Source organism: Zingiber officinale, chromosome 11A (assembly GCF_018446385.1).
Source record: "Zingiber officinale cultivar Zhangliang chromosome 11A, Zo_v1.1, whole genome shotgun sequence".
Taxonomy (NCBI): Eukaryota; Viridiplantae; Streptophyta; class Magnoliopsida; order Zingiberales; family Zingiberaceae; genus Zingiber; species Zingiber officinale.
Window position 1 is genome coordinate 69,196,207 of NC_056006.1, and position 12,050 is coordinate 69,208,256.

The following is a 12,050-nucleotide window of genomic DNA, read 5'->3' on the forward strand; positions in this document are numbered from 1 at the left end:
ACAGTGCATGCATCTCTCAAGATTGACAAGTGACAGAATTGAAAAGGGGGAAATCAACATAATGTCAGTTTCAATATATGTTCAAATAAACAAAGAAAACTAGTTAATAACCATCTTAATATGATGAGGCAACAAGCAATGAATTTTTATGTAGTAAACTTCAAGGCTCAAGTTTCACATATAGCAAACAAAGAAAATTTCTGTATTATGATGTATACTGTATATCACAAATTAGAGGTGTAAAAAAGGAGATGAAGAAAAGAAAAAAACATGGATATTTCCATCTAAAATGGTATAGTTTTGATCAAGGTTTAAAATATCGTGCCGTGTTCTCTAGTACCAGCGAAATTTTCCGTTCCACCCGCTAACCAAAATAGGCACCGGCAAGCCCGAGGTACCGCAGCTATAGAGGCATTGCGCGTGCCTTGCAACCACTGCGGAGGTCTCACGAGGATCTCGCGGAGGCCTCGCGATGGCCTTCCGGGGATCTCGCAGCCGCCATAGAGCCACGCGCAAGCCTCACGCTCACGGACGGAAACACGGTTCGGAGGGCAAAATAGTCAACTTAGCTTTTAATTAAAAAAAATTATGTTAAGAATTTCAATCAACTCCTAGTTATAGTTGGGATAATTAAAATAACCTTAATTAAACACTAATAAAAATATCTCATTACTTAAATATATATTTTAAAAATTTTATTTTTATTTTTAAAATATTTACATTAATTTTTATTTTTAGTTTATATATTTTATATTTAAAATATATCGAAACCATACCGGCACGACACGATATGGTACTGAAACCGTATCATTCCAATACACGACCAAAACCTCAGCAAGGGTCGAGATTTTAAACCTTAGTTTTGATATTGTGCTATATAAACACAAATTACAAAACAATAATAATGCAAATAATATTTTAATTCATCTTAACAAGTATTGTAGTATGTTGAAAGGTGTCAAATGTCTGCATGATGTGACATTGATTGAATAATATATGTTGGTAATTTATTGAATTTTGGTAATTTGTTAGAACGATACGTTTAAACCAATTATCCAACATAGTGCGAAATTTCAAACCATAGTTAACTTACTGTTTGCATGTTCTATGAACTTGAGCATTGCATCCCTTTGCGATGATTCTTTGTTCCTCCCAGTGCAGAGTATAGAATGAACGAATTCCCAATCTGAATCTGCACATGATTTGCTAAAAGAAGCAAACCATTCAGTAAGAAGGGTTAGAGTATAATCTGATTTAGCAAAGCAAGATAGTAAATAAGTAAAAATAGATACAGGAATGCCTTCATCATCTTAACATGACCCTTTAACAGCCATTTTACCCTATCAGTTATTCATCATCGTACTTGAATGGATGGCTGAAATTTTTTGATGATTACATTACTTGCTTTGTCTGAAATTTTCATCAATTAACCAAAATGTTTCAGTGCCATGGAAAAAACACAATTTTATTTCTAACCTGCAATAGTGCTCCTCTTTGCACCCGCCAGGACAATCAAAAACTGAAGGTAAAGAAAATATACTTGAGAAAGGCAAAGATAGCTTGCCCCCGACTAGTGATTCTAGCACTTCTCCAGATATGTAATTTTTCTTCAAATTTTGGTAAGTACTTGTGCTTGTATCATCTTTTCTATCGAAAAGGGAATCTGTTCCCACATTGTGTGATGCCATTGTGCAAACTTTTTCATTATCATCAGTTAGCCCCAAATCTTGCAGAATGAGTTTCCTACCAATTTGAAGTTCCACAGAACCAATAAACCGAAAGCAATGACTACATACAAGGCAATCAACCTGCAAATGAAAAAATAACAATTATCAAGTAAAATGGACATATAAGAATGTGATAATGATTAAAACCTTATTTGTAGTGTGTTGAGCTGCCACAAGTACTGGATCCTTTAGAACAAGTTCTCCTTCCTCAAATTCTTTGACAGAAAAAACAGCTGCAACTCAAAAACACTAATACATTAGACTCCTTCGCAAGATTGAAATGGTCGGGAAATGCCATGGGAGTCAATAGCCACGATAGAAATGGTAGAAAATATGGACAAAAAAATTGTCATTTATCTTAATTATGATAAAATTTCAGAGTCAAAGCCAAGCTTAAAATGATTAATTCCGCTCAAGAAAAAATAAAGATACACTAACTACCAAGTCTTATCCCACTAGATGGGATCGGTTATATGGATTATAAATCAACTTTGAGTTTGAAAAAAAAATTAACTTCAAATTGATCTAGATAGTTTTTTAAAAAATAATTTGATTCATGCAATGCACATCTAATTCAATTATAATTATAATATATCTTCAATAATATTCCAATGAACAACAACAACAACAACCAAGTCTTTTCCCACTAGGTGGGGTCGAATAATATTCCAATGAAATGAATTAAAAATTATGAAATTAAAATAAATAAATTATTTTCTTAAATAATTTTTTATTTAATCAAAATGTCACAATGAACTCTAGTTATTTCTTAAAAAAATTTAATCAAAATTTATATTTAATCTTCCTCTCTTTCTCCCCTCTCTTCCCTTCTCTCCCTCTTTGTTTTTGCTTATACCAAATTTGATGGTGTGTCAATCGGTTCCACCATAGAATTGCAAATTCCGTCTGTGCCAACCAACATGGCCCAATACCTCAAACCATGATTGTATCATAAGTTTTGTCCCAAACAAGGTACTATAAAGCAATTCTAAACCATCTACTACCCGAAAACAATCATAAGCGTGACTAAGAAGCCAATAATAAAATATTATTAAAATAGAACTATACATTTAATTAACAATTGTAAATTTATATTATGATATTGCAAGAACAAATACTAAAAATAGTTAAATGCATAACAACAATAATACATATATATATTTTTTTTCATTGCAACTAATAGAACAAAAATTACAATAAAACATTTTCAATGATGAATCCACATTGCAAGGAAGCACATAGCAAAATTTATAATTAGAGTCATCACACTAAAATAGCTAACAATGAAAAAGATGACTAGTGTTATACAGTTAAGTTTGTAATTGTTATATTTGAGAGATATCTTAAGGCAATCGCCTTAGATATTGTATTATTAATTAGATAAATAAAATTCCCTATTTGAGTGTGCATTCTATATGTATATAATATTGATCTTAAATTCAATTAATAAAGTCCACAATACAATGTATAACATGAGAAAAATTGTGATTGGATCACAATCAGTGGGTATCTCTCCATGTGTAATTATGTACGTATTGAAATATTCTCTAGTCGATGAATTGATGAGATTAGACATCATCAATTCTGTAAAACTAGCCTATGTTATGCTCTTTATCTAAGCAGGTGATCCTCACTAACGGGAAATATTAGGATCTTGAGAGTTAATATATGGATGCTAGCTAAGGGTAACTAATTCATTAGAAGTAACCTGCTATGAGACTTCATGTGGTTCTCTACATGTAAATGAAGATCTCATTGCACTCGAGTAAAAGTTTCCTTTGAGAATTCATGTGGTTCTCTACATGTCGATGAAGATCTCATTGTAGCTCGAGTACAAGTTTCCTTAGACTTGAGGTATTCAAGTCATCTTGGTCATGGAAACTTGTACCTTGACATTTTAGCAAACATGAGGTGTAAGTGTGGAATGATTGGGTATAAGATGATATGACTGAAGGTATTTGAATAGCCCACAGAGGATTCACCACTCCTAAAAGGAGACGTATACCTAATAGCCTCTTGTTAGGATTATTATTTGTAAGTCCTTGGCCAAAGCATTACACGTCAAGAAGATGGTCTTCTTAGACACGTGTTTGAGTAATTTTAATCCACAGGAGAAGGAACTACTACTTGGGCTGGGTGTGAATAATCAACCTAGTGGGATTGACATATAATCATGTTCTGAACCAAATAGGTATAGATGAGTGCAAAGGAATAGGCACACCGATGATCGTAGCTGTTGAAGGGTTCAGAATTGTTCTGGGATCAACTATGATTTTCTGATTGATTGGAGATCATGATATACTATTCGGTGTCACTCATGATCGATCCATAATTAATTGTTAATTATGAACGACCAACATAAATCGGAAACCTATTGAGTCACACGCACCACGAGTATATTTGAAAGACTTGAAACAAGTTTTGAGAATTGGATTCTCAGATTGAGAGAAACTAAGTCTAGTAGGACGAGACGAGATGCAAATATGGAAAATATTTATTGGAACGGAAGCGATGGTGGGTCACGCTTCTTGTAGACAAGGTTGAATCCTTTAGGTTTAGCTATGAATCAAAATTGGTTTGGTTTAATAATGAACCAAGAGTAGTTTGGTTTTGAAGCAACTTGGTTTGGTTTTAAACCAAGCTCAATGATAATGAATCGGGTTGCTATTGGGTTTTGCGTTTGGCAGATGACTTGCTCTCCAAATCATTGCGAAGATGTATATATATACCCCTCTACGAGGAGAAGAGATTAATTAATTATTTATTGGAGAAAAACCTAATAGGGATTAGGCTTCTCTTCTCTCCCTCTCCTTGCCGCCGCCGCCAAAGGGTGTCGCCCACCCTTGCCGCCATTGCCTAGCCCTGTTGCTGACGTCCCTGTTGCCGGCCGAACCTACTGTCGGACCTCCAGCACAACAAGCCTCTAGCCGGTCCTCCTGCCGCCAGACAGCAGCAAGGAAGCTGCGGTACCGTCTGGCTGGACAGCAACTTTGTGTTGTTGTCCTCTTACCGCCGATTGCTTCCACCTTGCCACCGGCCTCCCAGCCTCTGGACATGAGCAGCAGCTGCTGGACAGCGGCTGTCCAGTTGCCGGACAGCAGCCACGGATTGTTGTACCGCTCAACCTCTCCGTTTGGTGTCGTCAGGGTTGCTTTTGACACCGGGCACCAAACCAAGTTGGGTCTCCTCTCTCGGATTAAGTCGTCTCTTTGTTTGGCTAGTACCAAATCCGAGACGAAAACTTGTGACTTGGCAAAGCCGTCTCAAAGATATCTCGGCGTGGATATAAATAGAGGCAATTCTCATGAGGATTGCTAGTTGATGTCGTTTCCCCTACACGTCACTCGGCAAGAATAATTTCTTTATGAAATTTTGTTCTACGGCTATATTTGCGCATGTGTGTATCATGTATATGTGTGATACGTGTGTTGTAATAATTTAGTAAATTATTACGCTTCCGTTGCTTGTTTTCGAAACAAATTTTTAAAACGCACATGAAAACACCCAACACCAATAAAATAAGTTGATAAGTGAATAGTGATAAGCAACAATCATCCTTTTTAAGAGGAGAAAACACTTCAATTCCTCCTTGCTTTCTCACTTTCTTCTCAAAATTAATATCCTCTTCTTCCAGATCTTCACTCGTAGATGGACCAACTAGCCTAGAGTTTCTTCCTATTTCAGAAACTTTATTAACACCTGAGGCCCCTGCAACTATTTTCATAGCTAAAGGCACATATGCATATTTTTTTGCTAAAAAAATATTTTGATGAAAGATATCCACCAACAAGTTTATTTGCAAATCAACCAGTTGTATATTATGGTCATATGCAGTGCACAAGATTGTTACCTCTATTAGCAATATGTTGACAAAGATTTCAAAGTGTGAGCGGAAGGTGGAGGATAAATGATAGTTTTGAATGTCTGTGTTGTGGTGTCATGGTGGTGGTTGGGGGGAGTTGGGAACTAATTACATATTGGAAATCTCAAGTGCAAATAAGAGTTTAAGTTTGAAACAAGCCCCAAGTTTAATTGAGAACGTGGATGGAACAAATTTAGAAACTTATGAATTACAAGAAATTGACCATTGTTAGCCTTCTTGCTTTGGTTTGAAATACTGTCTAATCAAATCCTACGGAGGGCCCAATGACGTATATGCAAAGACATCGGTGAATAAGTTCAAGACTGAAAGGTGCCTGATTGTCAAAGGGAATCATACCCTTTGACAATCTAAAACTATTAGTTTCATCAAGATGCCTCTTACCCTTGTTTCAACAATCTAAAACTAGAACAGGTACTGTCCTAATCAAGAGCCACGAACGCATATCTGCGCAAGAATTTATCCTACATTGCAACTACTGTAGCCAGATGAATCTGGCTTGACTGAATCGGTTTGGGATCTGGACATGGCTCAATTTGTTCTGGTTAAAGATTAAGATACAAGAGCTGTAGAATATCTGGTATAGATGGTACCCAATTTCATTTGTCAAAAAACAGTGAAGGTCTGCAATATAAATAATATACAAGAGGAGTAAATAACAGGTATATATGGTCTCATCTACCATTTGTCAAAAAAACAGTGAAAGGTACATCAAGAAGCTCTTAGCAAAGGCCATTTTGTATTGTGATATCTTGATTTGAAACCCAAATTTAAATAAAAATAAGTGGGGACAAAGTTTATATAGATTACATTAGTTTGTGAAGCCTTCTACATCATGTTGCAGAGATAAAAGGGGGCTTGAAAAGTTGAAAATGCAAAATCTCTTGGATGCTCCCCTAAAGGTCAGGGAAGAAATTGAAAGACCAAGTAGATAATGGCCATAATGAAATTTCCCAAGTACTGATGCATCCCAGAGTTATATCGACTGAATGAAGTACCATGTACCAGCCAATGATATTACCAATACAAATAACAAGAAGTAATGTCAATAAGATGGATATATCACACAAGGAAGCTTTACATGTTTAAAACAAATTGCAGAACTAAATCATCAACATTTAGACAGCTCCAACTAGCATGTGTAGGAAAATGGTTAATAAGAATGTTGCACATACAAATTGGGCAATCATACCTTTGCCACTATCATTGTTGAAGTTAATCTTCAGACCAGGGCATTTTCTTATTGCAATAAGCTCATCATAGTAATCCTGAAACAGAATAAAGGTGACTTACATGCTGAAATATAAATTTGCTCCAAATATTCAAAAGATGATAAAATAGCAGAGAATATAAGATATAATTATTTTGCTCACCATAAAAGAAAAAAATATATATATTATCCATAATTTCTACCCAAATTATCATCATATTATCTACATTATATATGATTTTTTATGTTTAATAACTAACTAAAATTACTGAACTTTTATATATTTTAAGAACAAACTATTTAAAACTTCCACTTCAAATTGATAGCTGAACTTTTTACACTTGCTAAGATTGTTAAGAGGGGTATTGGTGTAGTGGGCTTAGTTCTATGTTGGATTTTTTATCTTGGGTTTCTACAAAGAGTCTTGTAAATATATGTATATATATACATGCAATTATCCCTTTACAACATTAAATAGTATGACATTTACTTTTCCCAAATTCTAAATTGCATAATAGGTACCTCTTGGGATCTAGGATTTTGGAAAGTATTCCACTTGGGCACTTGGGGGAGTCCACATCCAACCTCCCCCCTCATCCTTTGATCATTTCTCTCCTCCCCTATCTCTATTGTTATCTTCTCCATGAACCAAGTAATGGTGAGTCTGCCTATGTAAACTCTTGTTCAATGGAAAGCCTAGTTTTGGCAACTTTCCACATTGCCATCTTCACTGCCTCAGTGGTTTTCCTAGATAAATTGAACATCACCATCGACCTCTTCTGGGCATACATCCTAGACATCTTGAAAAATATGGCCCGCCATTGTGTTAGCAGTCACAACCATCTACAAAGTGATGGAGGCTTCACACTTGGAGTTTGTAGTGAGCATCAAAAGAATCATTGACCTTCCCACCGCTTGCTTGCTCGACACACTCCACATCCACTGCCATATTTCAGTTGTAGTGTCAGTGAATCCTCCAAGTACCATAGCTTCTTATGCCATAGTTTTCAAGGATGATCATCTTTTTTGTATGCAAATTTGCCCTTGAATGCAAAACTATTGACAGCAAATCACCATCTTTGATGCCAATAATTGGAAAAGACTCTATTATTGTAGCATTCTCCAGCTTTATTTCTAGCAGTATTGTGGGTTCTATCGTCACAATTGTTTGTCCTCTGTTGACATCTCACGATCACAAATATCACCGACATAGAACTTAGCTATAAGAACTCTATTACACAATCCTCGTATCTTCTTACTCTCCTTCATAAAAGACCAACAGTCTACTCTTCGACTTCTTTACCATCAGATTTGTTTTACTTCTTCCTGATGTCCAAATTTTTTGTGCATATATCCTTTTTCTTGCTCCTTTCCTCCTCATGATTTCTCACTTGCAGGTGCATAAGACAAACGAAGGGTAATATGCATGAGTAAAAGAAAATGTCTTATTCTTATTTTGCTAGATTTAGAGAAAGGTCAAATTATGTTATCCATATTTAGTAGAGACTTGAATAGATAAAATGTCCTGTTCACATTTTGTTATGTCAAACAAAGGCTCAATTTGTGCTACCTATCTTTCCTCTGAGACCCTCAAATGATATCCTATTCCCTCAGCCTATTGCATGTTGTTGCTTGCACCTCTTTAAGAAGAAGCTCACTTACAAGACTTGTTCCTGAGATCTTTCATCATCCAAGTTTCATTTCATCCTTTTTATATTCTCTTTTATAGATGTGTTAGCTAATCTAAGTTTGAGCGATTATCGGATGTATACACCATTAAATATTTTAGGAACTTTGTTAATCTGAGGTTCAAGGAATCATTGGATGTTTGCTACATTCCTCAAGTTTTGTTCAACTATGTTCAAATACTTATATTTTTATTTTATTATATTTAAGTCTTAGTCTATGTTTCCAGTTCTTCTAATAAGTTGACATAAATAGTATCTATTGCCATCTCAAACAGGAGTATTAAGGGTATTAGATAATAAGGTTTGATGTAGTGGGTTCAATCCCGCAATGTATTTTAGGTCTAGGAATTTTGCATTGAATCATATATATATATACATAAAATGATCCTTTTACAACATGAAGCAATACAATATTTCCCTTCCCCAAAATTGACAAAACTATTTCAATTTATTCAATTTATATGATATATTTTTATCTGGTTTAACTCTTTTTAGGATCAAATAATATGTAATCATAGAATAACACTTCATTTTGTTCTCTCTTATAATGTTTTCTTGATCCAAATAAGTCATTAATGAATAACAATGTTCGATTTTTCTCAGAGAAATAGTTTTAATCAATATCCAGCCAAAGAAAAATTATTAAAATTTAAGATACTATGTTAAATTTGGATAATATCGAAATGGTTTGAGAGTTTAGGTATCAATTGGAAGTAGGTGAAGTTTTTGGATTGATTTGAGGAAACAGCCCTTAAACTTCAGGTATATTGTAGCTAAATACCTTATAATATATCATAAACATATCGAGCAATCAGGTGTGCAACATCAAATAAAGAAGAATTTAGCAAAAGAGACGCATTGCATCAGTAACTCATACGTCACTAAGCAGCCTCTTTTTTCCTCCTTTCCTCGTTATCCTTTGCAAGCATTACACGTTGAACTAGACGATTAGGATTCTCCATCTAAACTGAGAATGTGAGCAAAGTGGCATATTTACATGCACAGAGAAATCTTGTACGATAAGGACCACAGTGTAACCAAAACATGATACAATAACGAAACAACAGGCGAGCTACGTAAAAATCCAATTTCCTATAAGAAAGAAAATCCATCCATCCAAGCGATCTTATGGTTCGTAAAAATCTAATTTTGAAGCATCAACTTTTCAGGAGAAAGAGAACGAAGAATAAGGCTACTATGCGGCGACAACTATCCAATTTAAATAGAGAGAAATCCAACCTTGACGGATTCAGCGGATGGCGGTGAAAGAAGAGCGGCGATTTGCGTGGAGAAGTCCATGTCTAAAGGACACGGGCTCCGGCTGCCGCCTTCCATCGAGCAGCAGGAGCGGAGAGGACGAAAGAGGCTTACCAAGGGTTTTGGAATTTGGAGACCCGGACTCGAATTTATCTATTCGCAATATTCGAAGATTTTATTTTTATTTCCCTCTTTTTTTTTAATAAATTAAATATTTTATTTAATAAAATTTATTTATCTTCATTCAAACGAAACATAAAAAATAAATTTTTTTTACCAAACCACATCACGCAGCTAACTTTGTCAAATATCCAATTCACGTATGTTTCTTACATGGCAAAAAGTAAATAGGCTCGTGCCAACACGTATGAGGTAAATTACGGGCGACTAGTAGACTTTGGAATAGTGACTAACACATAAAGGAAATATTTATCTTAACTTTATCGAGATTCGAATCTCAAACCTTATAGTGGCAATATCTTATGTACTAACCACTAGACCCATCCAAGGGGATCAATTTTACTCTCCACATTTTCCTTCATGGTTGTCCATATCACATTAGTTCTCATTTGAACCAAGGGAGAAAATTAATCCTCTGAGTCATCTTGAACTGAATAACTTTCTCATTTTCTCGTAAAAAAAACTCCTGACCAAATTGCAAAACCTCTTCATCATCAAAATCGCAAAACCATAACTAGTCCCTATATTTCCTTCTGAAGCATGGTCTTCTAGCTAAAGCTCTTGCATCACCGACTTCTTCACCTCCATCAGGATCTTCATCGGATTCTTCTCCTCTACCGGCGTCTTTGTTCTCCGATAATTTGACAGTTTAGTTCTTATCCTTCATTGATTGCTGTGTTTGTAATTTAGTTACAATGTCGAAGCATTCAACTTCATCTCAATCGGTAATATTTTTTTTATTATAAGTTTTTTTCACTATATGTTTTAAAAATTTTTATTTATTTTAATACCCTCATTGTAATTGAGTTTAATATAGTTTTACTTAGTTCATTGACTCAGTTGTACGGATAATATCCGATCGAATTTGTCTTGAGCGTCGTTATTTAGCTATTTCATCTAGCTTTATTTATAAAAACACATCATTTTAATTGTTTACCATTGGTTAGATTTATAGAATCATCTTACATATGCATATTCAATTGTGATATATTATTTAACTATGTTAATACTATCTAGATGAATTACCTAAAACATAATTAATCTAAATAGCGTATTTAGTTTTCTTCTATGTATGATTTCTATTAACTACAATGTGATAAGAATATCTTAATCTAAATAGGTTATATCATCTCTAACATACCTCATACGTGTGTATAGATCTCATCGTGTTATTTTGCTTTGTTCATCAACTTAGTTTAGCTTATCTCCAAATTTAAATTTTTATATATTATATATTATTTATTTATTTTCATTCATTGTAATTCCTTAATTGTTCTAGTGAGTCAATTTAGTTTAGCTTAGTTTTACAAAAGATATTTGATTGAATTTTACAAAGCTTGATTGTTTTATTGTTATACAGTAGGAAATTAAAAGAATTATATCTAATTTTGCAACTGAGATCCAATTATCAACTTTGGATGAAAAGTTACATTAGATGAGTATGTTAAAATATTTTATAGAATTTTGTTTTGAAACTTCTACAAAGGCAAAGGCAAAGGGAGTAAAGGGTCATTCCGGAGTTATTCTCCATGAAAAATACATTAGTATCATGAGTAGCCCATTTGCATCATTCCTCACTATATTAGAAATTTAATATTTTAAGGGATTACTAGCGAACATATTTGAGAATTGGGATATAAAAATAAAGATATTTAAATTCTCCAATGTGGTTGTGTCCTTCATAACTAAAGATATAGCATTATTGCTTGAAATCCTAGATAGAGGTAGACAAGTCTAGATAGATTTCAATGTTGCTTTTGATGCATTATTTTAAAGATTTTTTTATAAGGAAAGAACTAAATCAATTTAGATTGGAAAATCTATTGAGGACAAATTGTCTCCGAGCAAATTCAAATACGAATGTTTTACTATTTTATAAATTTTATATTTTATATATATATTTTTGCTTCTAGTATATATAAGTTAGGAAGTTATAATTGGGTTGAGGCAATATATAATTATATGGCTCCTTAACTCTTAATATTTTAGGATGTTTTTACATCCAAGACTCCTAGCCCTATCCTCTCACTGCCTTATCTGGAAGGATTTGTTGGTATACTTGCAATAAGTTCTATTTATTTAGTTAATTTATTTTACAAACATGTGAT

At 34.0% G+C, this 12,050-nt stretch overlaps 1 protein-coding gene across 2 annotated transcripts in view; it reads right to left on the reverse strand.

Moving 5' to 3' along the window:
• The window catches only part of LOC122031749 (histone-lysine N-methyltransferase ATXR2-like), a 30,228-nt gene extending 20,333 nt beyond the window's left edge, over positions 1 to 9,895 (reverse strand). For both annotated transcript variants that reach the window (XR_006125847.1, XM_042590870.1), the window contains exons 1-5: positions 9,745 to 9,895; positions 6,800 to 6,875; positions 1,875 to 1,960; positions 1,477 to 1,808; positions 1,094 to 1,206 (exon numbers count right to left, since the gene is read on the reverse strand). Coding sequence is in view for 1 of the 2 variants with exons in the window: in XM_042590870.1 (XP_042446804.1) it covers positions 1,094 to 1,206; positions 1,477 to 1,808; positions 1,875 to 1,960; positions 6,800 to 6,875; positions 9,745 to 9,840 (703 nt within the window). In the remaining variant the exon portion in view is untranslated. The remainder of the gene's footprint in view (positions 1 to 1,093; positions 1,207 to 1,476; positions 1,809 to 1,874; positions 1,961 to 6,799; positions 6,876 to 9,744) is intronic.
• Between the last annotated feature and the right edge of the window lie 2,155 nt (positions 9,896 to 12,050).